The 16,731-nt window shown below is 45.6% G+C and overlaps 1 protein-coding gene across 2 annotated transcripts; it reads left to right on the plus strand.

Annotated features, from left to right (window-relative positions):
* Nucleotides 1–7,078: 7,078 nt before the first annotated feature.
* PXMP4 (peroxisomal membrane protein 4) lies at nt 7,079–16,161 on the plus strand. Of its 2 annotated transcripts, none has more exons than XM_059733250.1 (4): nt 7,079–7,293; nt 11,456–11,518; nt 12,314–12,461; nt 14,259–16,161. In XM_059733250.1, the coding sequence occupies exons 1-4, from the start codon at nt 7,178–7,180 to the stop codon at nt 14,520–14,522; spliced, it is 591 nt and encodes a 196-aa protein (XP_059589233.1). In that variant the 5' UTR covers nt 7,079–7,177; the 3' UTR covers nt 14,523–16,161. The 2 variants fall into 2 exon arrangements, with proteins under 2 accessions (XP_059589233.1, XP_006267357.1); XM_006267295.4 differs by having other exon boundaries at nt 7,081–7,293; nt 12,263–12,461.
* Nucleotides 16,162–16,731: the final 570 nt, after the last annotated feature.

The raw sequence follows: 16,731 nt of genomic DNA on the forward strand, positions 1-16,731 counted from the left end.
AACTTTACACCAGCTTCTAGTAAGTCACACCAGTACAGTTATATAAGGTACATCCACTTTGCTTAAGCTAGTGTAACGGCAGTTTTTGCTACCATAAACATGCCATCCAGATCTGTACTCTGATCTCCCACTGTGATGTATTGTTGAACTACCCAGATCAACTACAGCTCAAGCACTGAATAGAATATTTTAATATGAAGTTAGAATTTGCAATGACAGTGTTCAAAAGTAAGTATGCCAAAGTTAGATGCATGCAGTTATCACTGTCAGTGGTTTACAAAATTCCTATCATGCAACTTTTTTGTATTTTGCCTGTTTAAGTACCCCAACCCCTTGTTCCGTGGCTCTGAGAGCTGGACCCAGGTAACCTGGCCCAGCAATGACAGTGCACTGCTTTCCAGCCTGCTCTGCCAATATCTCCAATCTCTTTGCAGAACCCCTGATGACCAATCAAGGAATGCTGCACAGGTTGAAAACCACTGCACTAGTTGTATTACAGAAATGCACATAGAATAACAGGAAGCTATCAGCTAAGGTGAAGATGCAAATCTACGAGACTTGTGTACCATCATCCCTGCTTTATGATTCAGAAATATGGACTACATATTCTAGGCACATCAAGAGATTGAACAATTTCCACATGAGATGTCTGCATAACATCCTGAAACTGAAATGGAAATACAGAATACCAAACACAGAGAGCACTTACACATATGCAAGGAGCCTACTCTGACACACTGGAAATCTAGCATGTCAGAGCAGATTCAAATAATCAAGTCTGATGGCACTTGTAAATTGACGCACTTTGGCAGCCTCGCGCATCACAATATGATCAGCGCAGCATGCCTCTATGATAAGAAAATGGCTGTGCACTTTGAACTAAAACATGTTCAATGTGCTTTAATTCAAAGCACACCACCGCCATTTTCTCAGTGTGGAAGCGCACTGCATCATTGATACATGTGCTCCCAACGCAGTGCCAGGCACTTTTAATTAGTGCAGCTCACTAATTAAAAGCGCCCAGCGCTGCATTGGCAGCACATGCAACAAATGCCCAAAAGTACTGGAGTGCGTAGGACTGACACGCTTAGAAACCACTATCAAGAGGAGGTTGCAATGGATCTGCCATGTCAGGATAATGGGAGAAGACTATGCCCCAAGAATATTTTGTATAGTGAGATTCAAGATGGCTCTAAAAAGCTGGGTTATCCTCTATGATGATACTATGATGTGTGAAAAAATTATATGTAGTCATTCAACATCAAAGAAGGAAGCTAGGAGGAATGTGTAGAATCCCGTCCAGTCTCAAGGGAATATCTGGCACTAGGTGCAGCTCAACATGAAGCATGAAGCAGCTTTGATCTAGAGGATGGAAGCAAAGCAAGAAAGAAGAAAGCAGCTTGCTGTAAATTTGGACTCCAACTCAGACAACATATGAATCTGTAAAACTTGTAACAAGCTTTGTCGCTGTGGCAGTCAGGCAGGAGCTGCCCTGACCTCCAACAAACCAGGAGTTCTGGGGGAACCCCAGCCCAGCAGCTTTCTGGCATGCAAGGCATCCCAACACCTGGGGAACCCCATGGCTCCATTCCCAGCACGCTTTTATTGACATAAGCTGGCTCTGGCTGGCTGGGTGGAGGCCAACTCCAGCATAAAGACACACCCACCACTGGAGCACAGGGCCTGGAAGTGGAAGCCAAAAGGAGAGAGCTGGCTTCCAGAGGGGATTGCCCTGGCAAGGGGCAAGCAGTGGAAACCTATGGAGGTTTCCTACAGACGAAGGCTCAGGAGAGCCTTCAAACTCACCTGCAGAGTGGCAGCCTGATGGACTAGAGTGGCAGTGGGACCTGACAAGCTGCTGGAAAGCCCAGGTCATCCTGAAAAGGGAATAAAGAAGACATCTAACTATGAATGGAGAAAGGAAGCAGAGAAAAATCTCTCTCCCCTCCCCCCCTCCCATCTCCAGAGAGGCCAGAGAACCATACAATTCCAAGTAACTGAGCATGCAGGAGAAAGCCCTGTACAGAGACAGCCAGGTAGTCTATGGGCACTGATGAATTGTGGCTTCTGGTTTAGATGTATTTTGCGCCAAGTATTTAAGGATGCTTTGGGCATGCAGGTGGCCCTACTTACCTGATGGTGATGGATAATATTGGGTTGATGTTAGGACAGGATGTAGGGGAGGCGGAGCCCCAAGGTACATCATGTGACTGAGCAAAATCCCAGTGCATAGGAATTAAAAACCTTCCTCCTCTTTGGTATTGAAACATCAAGCATGGTGGGTGAAAAAGAGTATTTGCATGTGAGGAAGAGAAGAGGACAATTCCAATGCTGCCCGAGAGTGGGCAGGAGCCAGCGAAGGAGAGTATAGCTTGCTGGGAGCCACGCTTCCGAGTTACTGCTCGGTGAAGTTAGAACAGCCCCAGAGAAAGGTGGAGATGAGGAGAGACACCTGGATGAAGGTGAGAAGAGTGATGTGGTGGAGAGAGAAGCCCAAGGGAGCATGTGGGATGCTTGGAGTGATGGAGTGCTGACAGGCAGCTGGCTAGGAGACTAAGAGGAGTCTTATTGGTCAGAGAGAGGCTCCAGCTGAAGACACATTGATGTAAAACAAGGGACAACTAGGACAACTATATGGAGAACATGGGAGCCCTGCAGAAACAAGTAAACATTTTTGTGTACGTTTTATGTTAAGAAAAACAAAATAACCAGAAGTGAGTTGGAGAATAGTGAACACTGCAGACTCTAAAAATTGAAGCCCTGACACAGATAGTCAGGAGAGACGTCGGAAAGACTTTCATTATTTGATAGATGTATCCCTAAGAAATGAGCGTACTGAGCAACATCATTTGAATAGGGTTTCTTCTCGTTTTGGTTGTTTATCCTGTATTTTTTTAAAGACTGGGCCTTGTAGTTACCAGAGCCTAAAGAAGCTATGTGTTAGGAATTGGAGAAAAAAATTCCAAACTACTTAAAAAAATAATAATTTTTGTTATGTAATTTAAATAATACAAGACAGTTAAGACAGTTAAAAGAAAAAATTGAACACTGAGTTTTTATAATAAGAATTGCAGAATTTCCATAGACTTGGAGGAAAGTTTCAAGAGTTCAGTGCTACAAGATAAATTAACATATTCAGGTTATACAGTGGTGTCTAAATCCATCCTTCCCAATTAAAAAAAAATATATATATATTTCGATCAAAGGTATGGCGGGCGAGAATCGGGATCACCACTAAAATAAACTGGTAATTGAAATCTTGTTATTGTTGGTGACCTAATCCTGAAAGAGGTGGAAAAGCTATACCTTTATAAAACTACAATTAGGCATACTGCCTCACATTGCACCATAGCATTTTGCCACTAGAGTCAAACTGTCTAGTCCGAAGGGTGTACGTACAGAAGACCCAATCTCTCATGGATGTTTATAGTCACTCTCGAATTGGGCTTGTCAGCAACACAGATTCATCAGGCATCTGACTAGACCTCTTACTGTGTACACCATGACTGAGAGGATCAATGGTTGCCTACTACAGATCTAATGATGTCTATTTTCAGTTATACTGTTCAGTCACTAGATGTCTCTGTGCTGCATTGAGAGATCTACAGAAGAGATACTTGATAAAACAGTGGTGCCCAAACTTTTTGCCCTGGATGGGCTGTTCCGGATCTGCTGGCAGGCTAGATCCAGCCAGTAAGCCTGATCCAGCTTGTGGGGTGGGTGCAGCAGGGTCCCAATCTAGCTGTGTACCAACAGTCTGGGTCCAATCTGGCTGTGTGGCAACAGCCTGGCTCAGACCCAATCTGGCCATGCAGGACTTTGGCAATGGTGCAAGTGTGGCAATTATAATTACCACTACTCCCTCACCACAAAATTTCCCAGCTGATGGGGAGTCCTACAGGCCAGATGCCATGGTTCAACAGGCTGCATTTGGCTTGTGGGATGGGGCTTGAGGACCCCTGACATAAAACATAGAATCTTTAATTAGTTATTCTTTTGTGTAAAGATTTTTGTAATGAATTAATTATTGAAAGTTAAGTAATGGAAAAACTGAACTAGCTCTTTTAGTTGGGGCTACAGATATCCAGGAAAGGGGAGGGACCAAAAGAAGAGGGTATCAGAGTGAGAAGGAGGCAGGTTCCCCTGATACTCTAGAAGTGATGCCTTCAGGGGGTACTTCCAAAGACCATACAAGGTCACAGGGGCCCTGAGCGAACACCCACCAGAGGAGGACTTCATGACAACCAGTTACAGCAAAGCCCACCTGATAGAATAGTCTGATACTGGTCAGCGAATTGGCTGCTCCGGAAGAAAAGGCTATTTTCACCTCTCACTATGTTGACCAGTCCTAAACAGGACTCCATTACTGGATTTAATTAAAGGAGTAAAGAGACATGCAGTAAAAATTATAAGGGATATAGGAAAAAAAGGTTTCAGATGAAAAGTGACTGAAAGACACTGGAACTACTCAGAGGAGATGAATAATTGGCATGGGCTCCTTAATCTATTTTACTTCTAAATGTGCACAATGATGAAGGTAAATCAAGCGTTCCTGTTTAATCCTCCTCTGTGCAAGAACAAGGGGATGCTTAGATAATTAAAAACTGTACATTCTGCATTTTTGTTGTAGAGAACAGGGTGTGGATCCATGGTTTGAAGCTACAGCAAAGTAGGTTTAAGTAGGTTAAGATTGGATAGCCAGAATGACTTCTTCTCCTGGTCAGGGATGATCTGAAAGGAGCTGTATCTATACTTTGTTATGGATATTTCCCATGCTTCTGGGCTTTGCTGGTTGCCACAAAACCTGGGAAGGAATCCTCCCCTCCTGTTGCTATACCAGTCAGGGTTTGTTTTTTTTCCACCCCCACCTTCCCTAGAAGCATTGGGTATTGGGTATTGGCTTCAACTAAGGCTGGGAATTTTGACTAGGGTGTGCCTATGCTCCTGCAGAGAGTTAAACCTAGAGATTTCTGTCTAGGGGGTCTTGCCCCTCAGTTCAGGGTCAGACTGCTTTCCATATTTGGAGTCAGGAAGGGATTTTACCTTTTGGTCAGTGTAAAAGGGAGCCCGTGACCCTGTTATTGTAATTAAAAGAAGAAAAGAAACCTACTGGAGCAGTGGAGGGACACCGGAGACGATGACATCATCCACTGGTGCCAGAGGACGTTTTGCTGTACCAATCCCCAGAAGGCAAATGAAGAGATCTGGATGCCCGAGACTAGAGAGCGACAGAGCTGAATTCATGCGGAGGCACAAAAGGAGCTAGGGAGTGGTATCTCCCTTGTGCATATTCTGAGAAGCGGCTAAGTAAAGCCACAACTAGAGATCAGACTGTCTACACTCAGGAACAGGTAGATGGACTTTAATTAGAAACTTTTTTTTTAATGAACTGTTGGCCAATTCTGGATGAGTAACAAATAGACTGGGACAATTTATTTGTAGCACAAAAAAAAGGAGGGTGGAAGCCCAAGACCCAAATTGCCAAGGTGACTTGTTAATGATTAGTCCAGCCTTTGTGTCCTCCAGTAAGGAGGTCCACAGTAAGGGCATGGTCCCCTGGAGTTTTTTTTTTTGCCTAATAGTCTATCTATGGGTTTCATTGTTTTGGAGAATAAGCAAGCACCCTGATAAAGAAGGGATTAGAGAATAAGAGGTATAAGAAGACTGACTGACTGTAATTAAGAAATATCGAGTTTGTCCGCATGTCGTGGTTTGAATTAACTCCCATCAAGTCATGGCAGGAGAGAAAACACCCATGCGGGAAGTCAAAGTTTTTTTTTAAACTTTATCAGCTTTGGGAACACCCGCTAACAGTCAGGTTGGTACAGACTGTGGAGGGAGAGGGGAGTTGCCTTCTTCTGTAGTTGGAAGTATAGCCCTCTTTCTTGGATCTTTCAACAATCCTTGCAGCAGGAGGACATTGGCCACTGTTGTCTCCCTGCTTTAACTGCAGCAGGTTAAGGTGTTATGTCTTATGACTGTGTCAGGATTCACTATGCAGTTTTAGACCACTGGTGCCCCAACTTTTTGTCCCACAGGCCAGATGGGTGGTGCCAGCTCCTTACATGGGCCCAATCTAATGCATGGGGCAGGTGCAGCTGGGGCCTGATACAGCCATGTGGGAACAGCCCAAGCCCAATCTGGTTGCACAGTTGGGCCTGGCAGAGCCTGGATCCAGCCTTGTAAGGCAGGCCCAGACTTAGCTGTCCACTCCAGCTGCCTGGCAACAGCCTAGGCCCAAAATAGCTGCATGACAACAGATGGGGCTGCATCTAGCCACACAGGGTGTGGATATTTGGTATCTGGAGAGGCATGGAAGTGCTATCACCATCCCCCCCCTCCAAATTTCCCAGCCCTGGGAAGGCTCATGGGCTGGGTGCAGTTCACAGCCAGGGGTTGAGCACCCCTGGGTTAGACAATGCCTTTGGATAGGTCAGTTTAGACAAAGATGATCCTGTCTCTAACAAGGGGATGGGCCAGATGATCAGGCCTTCCTTCTGCTCTATGATTCTGATTTAAACTTAACACATATTTAAAACTAGATTTTTGGTAAGAGATGCAAACTCTTCCTGAGCGTTAAGTCCAAGGAGCCCCCTTAGGGGTTGGAGTTTCCCCTGGGCATGCTATACTACTCCTTCCCAGGCAGGCTACTAGCATCCTTCCCCGACCGCTAGTACTGGGCAATATCAAGGGGACACGAGACAAGCCCGGACAGAGCCGAGGTCTGATTGAATGGGACAGCTCATGTTCTTCCCCCGGGGCGGTGGGAAGAGACTCTACTGGTGGATGCACCTAAGAGCGGGACTAGGACCTCGCCGCCTCCCCACAGCTTCAGACCCTGTGCCGCACACAACCGGCACCGACTACGGGACAGGCTCTGCCTTGCGCTCCAGCCAATAGGAACCAAGTGGGGGGGGGGGGGAAGGAAGAGAGAGAGGCCTACGACTGGTTGCAGCGTAGTGACGTCCACCCCGCACTACATTATAGGATGATTTTCTATTTGAAGGGGCAGGCTCGAGGTTTCTATTAATCAGGAGGTTTGATGGACAGGTGAGATGGCCAATAGGGTGAGACATGCTGCTGACTCCCCGGCGAACACGGAACTCCTGTCGCCGGCGCGCGCTTCTGAGGGCGCTGTGTGAGGGCGCTCGTGCCTGGCACCGGGCCCGGGCCAGCCATGGAGGGAGCTCGGGCGCTGCTGCGGACCCTTCTCTACATCGTCAACTCCCTGCTGCAGCGGCGCCGCTACCACGCCGCGCTCGCGGCCCTCAAGGGTTTCCGGAACGGAGCCGTGTGAGTGCCCGGCCGGCCGGTGCCGCGGGCCCTTGGGGCCGGGGTCACTTCCAGGGAGGACCCGCTCGGCCGGACGCCTGGGGCCATTGCCCGGGCACAGGGTGTCTGAGGCGGGGGGGTCCGAGCGGGGCTGGGGCGCTCTCCGCGGAGCAGGGCGCTCGGGCCCCGGCCCCTGGTGCCTGCTGCGGGCCGAGAATTTTAAAAAAATCATTCTGGTTTTTATATTTCAGCTGATGGCAAATCTCAGTCAGTTCCTTGCAAGGGCATTCCAGCAGCATTCGCTACAGCCTGGGCTCTTTAGTTGTACAGGTGGTTTAAAATTATCAGGAAGAAACAGTCATTTCTAGTGAGTGGAAACCAAACCTGCTCCTGTTGACTTCAGTAGAAGCAGAATGGGGCCCTGGCTTTGGCCCCTGGCAGACCCTCATTGGAAGGAGTGATGGGATCTGATCTTTGATCCCAGTAATCACAGTTCCATGTCACAAATGGTTGGCAGGAGGTGCACTTGTGGAATTGGGCATCAGATCCCAGTCTTGCCATATTGCCACTGCAGAGGGAGCCTGGGGTCATGATCCAGGGATCTCCCTACACTGGCAAGTTGAGTGCTTGATAATCAGCTGATTGTCAGCAGAATTGGGACTGCACGATTTTCCAGGCCTGGGGCTGTTCCAGTCTACAATCAATCTGTCGATTGGTAGGGACTGCACCTGGATTCGAGCGCCGGATCAGTCCCTGCCAGCCAACGATCAGTTGATTGGGACTGCCTCAGGGCTCGAGTCCCCAGACTGTCCCGGTCAGTTAATCATCAGTTGGCAGGGACTGCCCCAGGATTGAATCCCATGAAATCCCTGCCAGCCCACAGCAGATTGGTATAGCCCTGGGGCTACAGCTCTGGGGCAGTCCCAAGCCTAACCGGGATCACTTGATCAGGATTGCTTGAGGGCTTGAGCACCAGGGCAGTCCCTGCCACACATTAAATTTAAGGTACAATAGAAGCAGCTGTAACATTATTACCAGGGATCCGGGTTTTCCATTTCCCACGGAAAAACAGAGAAAACCACTGATTTCCCATCTTTATCAGAGAAACCCATGCAGCCCTGCTGTTCCCAGCCATGCTGGGTCATGGCTACAGAGGTCCTGCAGGAGGCAAGCAGGGCGGGAGCTCAAGCCTACAACCTGTCCCAGCACAGATCTGGAGGGTGCAAGTCTCCCTTGCCCCCAAGAGTGCGTGCGGCCCCCCCAGGAGTCGGCCTTGCCCCTGCCCGCATCAAGCAGCAGTGGGGGAACTGGCTCTGTGCTCCTTCCGTTGCAGCTGCCTTCTGTTGGGGGCAGAGAGCTGCAGACCTGGGTCCCTGGCTATAGTCCTGGCAGCTGAGGGCCCCCCTCTGGCAGGGAAGGGGGGCAGGTGCTGTGGGTGGGGGGACAAAAGGCATAAGGGGGGGCAGGCTGTAGTGGGGGGTGGGGAAGAGGGGCACCAGCAGGGCTGTGGGGGGCCATTAATTTTAATAACATTTGGAGGTTTTTCTTAGAGAATTTATTATTTAAAAAAAAAGTAGGGAAAACCAGGATCCCTAGTTATTACACATATTTTATATAAAAAAAAATTTAGTGGGTTTTCTGTTTTATTCTGCCATTAATCTCCTGACTGTGTAGTCAGTTTGCTCTTTAAGGGGATTAACTGTTAATCATGTCTTAATTTGTGAGGTCTGCCACGGCCTTTATAGAAGAAAATTCATAATACTTCCCAACTTCTGCTTGTTTGAAGTATTTGAGTCGGTGGGAGGGGTCTTGACTGCATGGCCATAAACTATCATGGCAACCTTCTAGTCTTGAAGCCAAACTTGTTTGAATGGACAGCAAGCTACTTGGGCCCAAGTCAAAAAAGAGACTCTGATGCTTCAGTGTCGAGTGTTGCAGTTCCTAACTTTTACACATGTGGCCCCCAGAGCAGAAATCAGCACTTGAAACAATGTTCCTAGACTCCCTGAATAGTCCATGAGGAGACTTAAGTGTCTCAGCTCAGACTGGTATCTGCAAAAAACCCCCTCAAAACAAAACAAAAAACCCCAGTAACCACTGAGCAGGAAGATGCCTAGACCTGTGGCGGGGGTGGGCAAAACACAACCCACAGGCCAAATCTGGCCCACCAAAGGAGTTTGTCTCGCTTCTGGTGGGTCCATCAGTTCTACCTGGCCTGAGTGCAGGGGGCAGCCCAAGCCATGGTGTGTGCGCCTGGTCCTGCTGCCCCTGGGCATGTGTGGGGGCTGGGGCAGCATGGCAGCCAAACTCCATTTCCTGGCAGTGGTGGCTTCTTCTGGTGGCCACAGCTGCCGCTGGCCCCACAGCCAAGCACCACAGCCCATCCACCCCCCACCTGCCACTGAGGTAGGACCCATGCAGACGGAGCAAGCATCCAGGCAGCTGGAATGAGGCCAGGAAGACCAGAGGATCTTGGGGAGGTAGGAGCATGGGACCGGGACCAGGGCCAGGGCTAGGGCAGAGCTGTGGTCCACTACCCACACCCCCCTGCAAAGGGCACAGGTTCCACGGGCAGGGTCATGAAGGGAGAAGATTGTGGCTCTGCCACAGCCCCACATTGTCACTGCCCCAATATCCCGGACCTGGCCCCAGCCACAGCTCCCTGCCTGCTTGCAGGCCCACCACATCCACCTGTCCACATGCCCTACATGTGCTGTTCCCGGTCAGTTTCTATGGAGACCCCAGGATTGCAGGGCAGTGACAGCACAGGGTTGGGGCTGGGGCAGAGCCCCGGTTCTATGGGCAGGGACGCGAAGGGAACAGAATGCAGCACTGCCCTAAATCTGCACTGTCGCTGCCCAGCAATCTCAGGGCCATGGCCAGGTGGGGCTCTGCCTCTGGGGCCAGGTCTTGGGGTGGCCCCATGCTGTGACCACCCTGTGATCTTGGCTTCCACTGTACATCCTGCTCCCAAACACTGCTACCTGCAGTAGAAAACCATTCTCCAATCTCTCAGTTCTAATCCTCAAAGAGAATTTACAAAACACTCTTCACAGATGAGTCTATGAACTTCACATCATCAACTTCCTGGATACAAAAATTCATGGACTAAATATAGACATTGGATTTATGACACATTGCCTAACATCTGACTCCCCAGGTACCTCTTCACTATGTACCAGCTGCATTCATTCCCCTATCCCCCAGCCCCCCAACCTCTCTCTCACCCACTGACTCCTCAGTTTACATCTTCACTGACTGCCTTTCTTGCATGCATACCTGCCTCTGGTTTCTTTACTATTCAATCCATCCAGGAAGAGCACATACCAACTGCAGATGCTTCCTCAACCTGATGAACGGTATTTAAACCCGAAAGCTTGCTAAGAAGAATTTTTCCAGCTATTTGAGTTTTACCCAAAAAACCTTGTCTGACTATGTCCTTAGACCAACACAGCTACAACCTACACCCCTGTAGCTGGAAATTAGGAAGACAAAGGGCAGAAAAGGAGGGGAGGAAGGGGGGAAAAGAATAGTGTAAAAAGTCAGGTGTGGCAGGTACCTGGTGAATCAGATATCAGGCAGGTTATAATGTGTCATAAATCCAATGTTTATATTGAGTCCATGATTTTTTTGTATCCAGTAGATTTATGAAGTGAAGTTTGTGGGTTCCTCTGTGAAAGGTGTTTTGTAAGTTCCCTTTGAGGATTAGAACTGAGAGATCAGAGAGGGAGTAATTGTCTTGGATATATTATATCCAATATAATATATTTGAGACAATAAGTGGGTAATATATTTGGATATATTATGCATTTATTGTAAAGAAAATAGTGTCTTCATCACATGCTCAGAGCTAGGAATTCTTTCTCATCTTAGTTGGAGGCTTTTTGTCTTTCAGTCCCATTTTGAATATACTGGGTCTCATTTATCTTCTGATTTCTTTGTGTGTGGATGCACTACAGTTTTATATACCTACTGATTGATAATTCTATCAGCATGTTGACCTAAAAATAAATAAAAAATGTTAGGGTAATTCTAACTATAATCAAATCTTTACATAATCATAATTTAAAAAAAAATCTATAAAGAGTTCTATTAACAACAGTAATTTTTAAAAAACCTTTCTGGAAACGTGGTATGTTTGTATGTATTCATGTTTTACATATCCTATATAATTCTTCTTCAGCTATGGAGCAAAAATCCGTGCACCCCATGCTCTGGTGATGACTTTTCTCTTCAAGAGTGGAAGGTATAGACATTAGTTTTTCCCTTTTTGCATTCTTGTTGAAGGACATTCTCCATAAGGTTGAGAGATTTGTTTTACATATATCCATCCTTAAAAGACCTGGGAAAACACCAGCCACATCCAAATCAGTTGTTTATTTTGCTAACCATAATGGGGAGCTCACTTTTTTAGAATGCACATTGCAATTCAACTTGTTGCTTGAGAAGCTTAGGATATTGCTGTTCCAGTGCTTATCTGGACCTCATCTACAAGAGGTATATTCTGCCAGATGGCCAGCCACCAGGACAGAGCTCAGCATAGACAAGGAATGGTGCAGCTTGCCTCTCTGCAGTTTACCTTGTTTTCAAAGTGGACTGGCACTAGTCTACACTAGAGGTTTGCAATGATATAGTTACACTAATGGCTGTCATTTACCTACAATCAGGGCATACCCACAGTGTAAATACAATATTAACTGTATTCTGAGCAGTGACCTAGAAGTGAAATGGGCTCACTCTCTTGCCTTGTTTTGTCTGGGCCTTTTTCGAAAACCGGTTACAAATTTGAACTACAGTAGTGCTAGGAACTAAGCAAGAAAAGAGCCCTTTGTAACTGAACAGGAGAGACTCTGCCCCAAAAATCGTACACTTTTAATAGACACAATGGACACAGGGTCGGGATGAGAGAGGATTCATGCATACAAGCAGCATGAACAATGCCATGGCCATCTTTTTCCTTTACTAACAGTTGTTTATTTTGTTTGTACAGTCTGAGAGAGAAATTGAAAACAATCGCTCAGGCCACTTACACTCATTCCAGAAACCTGGCCTACTTCGTGTTCACTTACAAGGGTCTGATGGCACTACAATCCCGACTACAAGGAAAGAACTTCCAGTTTCACTCCTTCTTGGCAGCCTGCATTGGGGGCTGGTTAGTGTTTGGTGAAAACAATGCTATCAATAGCCAGGTAAACAAATGCATTTGCTCCCTCTTTATACATTCCTGAATGCCAAAACATGCATGTAGACAAGGTTCTTTGGGTGAATCTGATATCTTATTAGACCAACTAAATAGTTGGAGAACAATTTTTAAGCAAGCTTTCGGGTTCAAAAACCCCTGGTCAGGCTAAGGAAGTTTCAGCAGTTGATGTGTGCTCTTTCTGGGTGGAATGAAAAGTAAAAAAGCCAGAGGCTGTGCTGGTATGCACACAAGACAGGCAGTCAGTGACAGTGTAGATTGAGGAGTCAGTGGGTGAGAGACTGGCTGGGTGTGAGGGAGAGAAGAGAGATGAATAGTGGAGAAGTACCTGGGAAGTCAGCTATCAGGCAGGTTATAATGTGTCATAAATCCAATGTCTATATTTAGTCCATGATTTTAGTATCCAGGAGGTTGATGAAGTGGGGTTCATAGGCTCGTCTCTGGGAAGTGTTTTGTAAGTTTTCTTTGAGGATCAGGACTGAGAGATTGGAGAGAGAGTGGTTTTCTTGTGAGAAATGTGCCCCCACAGGTACGTGGGTATTCCTGTCTTTGATAGATTTCCAGTGTGCATTCATTCTGGTGCACAGTTGCTGTTTGGTCTCTCCTACGTATTTTCCATCTGGGCATTTGGTGCATTGGATGAGATATATTATTTTCTGGAGGTGCAGCTGTAAGATCCAGGGATCCAGGAATGCTGATGGCTCTGTTGTGGGGTGTAGTGATTGTGGGGGTGGTGGAGATGTGTTGGCAGGTTTTGCATTTCTTGTCATGGCACGGTCTGGATCCATTTGGTGTGTTCTGGGTCTGAGGAAGTTTGCTTCTGGTGATGAGGTTGGCGAGGAAGCAAAGTTCCATCCAGGAAGAGCACACATCAACTGCTGAAACTTCCTTAGCTTGATGAAGGGTTTTTGAACCCAAAAGCTTGCTTAAAAATTGTCCTTCAGCTATTTAGTTGGTCTAATAAAAGATATCAGATTCACCCAAAGAACCTTGTCTACCTATGTCCTTAGACCAACACGGCTATAACCTACACCCCTAAAACATGCATGTAGCATTGACTAGAATTTACATTTTAAAAAAATGTTGTTTTTAAAGATATTGTTAGTGGTTCTTCATACTGCAAAGCCCCGCTGTCCCACCCTGCCCCTCACCCCCAGCATTCTGCTGGGTATATGAACACACTACACTTTTAAATCAGTTTAGCTTCAGAGTCTGATAGAGAAGAATCTTTGTTTAGTGGATAGGATGCACATCATTAGGAGCCAGAAGACCTGGCTTGTGTTCCCAGCTGTCTCACTGATTTGCTGTGTCCTAGTGTGTGTTAACATCTGTATAATTAATGTGAACTTGATCTAAGTATGCTCCTACAGGACATTGTACCGATTTATCTGTGTCCTTTTTAATTAAGTTGCAAAGCCAACTGACCAAACACTAAATAAGCTAATTCTAGTTTGTGAAACATGTTACTAACAGCAGCATCTATTTCTAGTACTACTATTTGGGACAGAATAGAGTTGCAAACTGATCTTCCAGTATATGCTGTATCATGTGCAGTCTCTTACTCAACTGAATTAGAGTACTGAATTAGTAAGCACATGAGGAAGGTACAAACAACTAGTATTGTGACACCAAAGGCAATTTGACATAGTAAGCCAGAGTCAAGAACAAACATGGTAAGATGTTTGGCCCTGTATATTCCATGGTTGTAACTTTCCAGTCTCTTAATATGGTCAGGGTTGTTAGCCATGTTACTTACCTAACTTTCCTTGCATTTTCCTTTGTGCAGATTATCATGTACTTGCTGTCTCGCACCCTGTTTGCCTTTTCCCGCCTGGCAGTGGAGAAGGGTTATATCCCTGAACCAAAGCGGGACCCATTCCCCCTCACTGCTGCTCTCATCTGGGGGACCATTCTTTGGCTCTTTGAATATCACCGACACACACTACAGCCTTCACTTCAGTCCTCCATGACTTACCTTTATGATGACAGTAATGTATGGCATGACATTTCTGACTTTCTCATCTATAACAAAAGCAGTACTGAGAAGTGATTGGCTGATCTTCAGGGACTTTTGAATAATGACATATTCCAGAAAAAGGGGGTTAACATTTTTTTCCTGCCACATTTGACCTGAAGCACTTTTTTTATTAACTTCTGTCAAGCAAATTTCCCTCTTGTGTCTTGGCCAAAATGATGCGAGTGACATGATGGTCTCTTGTTGGCTCTGGATTGGGTCATGAGGGACTCCACAGAGTCCTGAACCTGTGCTGTGATAAGGGAAGAATATTTTGTGATTGTTTGATTTAAACAAGTCTTTTCAAAAGAGACTTTATTTTTTCTTATGTTACAATAGTTAAATACTTTTAAGAAACTAAATATACTGAATTAAAACAACTTAAAAGGTGAATATATTGTATATAACTAACAAAAAGGTGGCTTATGGAATTACCTGAATAACTTGAATATACATCTTTAAAGATTTCTGTGTTACCAGTAGAGGGGACTTTGGTAACGTGTAGGCATATCTGTTTTCGTTGTTGATGAGTTGATTAATTTTTCCTCTGCACTGAAAGCAGTGATGAAATTCTACATTTCTCAGAAGTATTGGAAATCTAGACTACCCACTTGCAAACAGCAGACTTGCATTTACTTGTGAGCTGCTTCCTCTGCCCCTTCCAGCCTGTTTTCACCAAGTTTTCTCTGAACTGCTCCCTCAGGTAAATTTTGGGATATTCATGTTTAAGGCTATTAGGGAGTCTCCTATTATAGGTATGATACCTTAGGCTTAAGAGAACCAGTCTTTGTCCTTCCTTTAGGTTATTTAATCTGTTCCGCTGCAAAATGCTAATTATAACCTTTATTTAATTCCATATTTTCTTGTGTACAACACTCACCTTTTTTTTTTTTTCCCCAAAAATCAGCTGCTGGAAATTGGGGTGCATGTTTTAAGATGCTGTGATATCAGCTTCTGCCACAGGAGCCTCTACCAGGGGAAAGAGAAAATAGCGCTGCATAAGGGGCAAGCACAGTGAGGGTGCAAGGCTCCCTAGGTGCTGACTGTGGATACTTTCTCTGTTCCCCCACCCCCTCCAAGCAGATACTTATGCTGCAGAAGCCACTACTGACTCAGCAGGAGCTTCTGTTGTATTTCTAAAATGGAGCTGAGCCCTGGGGGCTGGGCAGTTCCCGCTGAATCAGTTTGGTAGGCTTCCAGGTGATTTAGCTCTTGGCTAGGATTGGGTCTTCAGCAAACCTAGAAGGTGCTGCTAGCTGCCCACCTAGCTCAGCTCAAGAAGAAAAGAAGGAGGTGAATAGTTTGGCTCAACTAGAAGGTTAACAGGGCAGCCACAACATTTTTCTTCCTCTCTAGTACAGCTGCCTCTATTCTGCCACCTCCCTGCCCTGCCCCCTAATAATGTACTTACCAGTATGTACAAAGGAAGGCTCCCTCCCCTTTATTTTACCTTTTAACAAAGTGCATGTCTTGTTCAGGGCCATGTTGTTATATGTAAGAAAATATAATAACTAGCAACTCTTGTTAAGAAAATTTTAAAACACACTTAAATGGACAGTAATTTAACATAAAACTTGTAAATATATATACACTCCTATAAAAAGTTTTCAAAGTGCACAGCATGTATTCAGACACTACAGTGATCAATGCCATTTAAATAAAGATGATTATCTAACTTAATGGGTTCTTTTCTTTTGTGGAAAGATGTCACATATACTTATGCATCATTCTTAGGCCTAGCACTTCTCCGCACTCTGGAGCTAGCATTGTGATGCATCTTCCAGGTAGTTCTTTGCTCTCATCTTTATTTTGATACCAGTCATTTTATTTTTGATACCAGTCTCCTCTGGTTCATGTGGTGACTTAGCTGCCCTTGAGCATTTGATCCCATTTTGATTGATTCAGGTTGCTTAGGAACCAACCTTTTTAGTTCTTTGACATGTCATTTGCCCTTCACTGTGGTATGTTGTCTGTTTCTCTGTCTCTCTCTCTCTCTTGTCCCTCCCTCCTCTTTCCCACCTCTTTAAAGACAGTTGGAGCACTCCTTTGCTTTGTTTGTTTAACCTTGAGCTTACAGTTTAGAGACTAAAAAGATTTTGAGCCCATCTCTTGCAAACCTGATGTGCTCATTCTTTTTGTACCCTGAAAAAGTAATAATATCACTTTAAGCTGATGCTGTCCCCCATCATAGCCAAATGTTTTTTGTTATCCTGTTTTTTGTTATCATCATAAAGGATAAGTTATT

The sequence above is a fragment of the Alligator mississippiensis genome, chromosome 9, assembly GCF_030867095.1.
Source record: "Alligator mississippiensis isolate rAllMis1 chromosome 9, rAllMis1, whole genome shotgun sequence".
NCBI lineage: Eukaryota > Metazoa > Chordata > Crocodylia > Alligatoridae > Alligator > Alligator mississippiensis.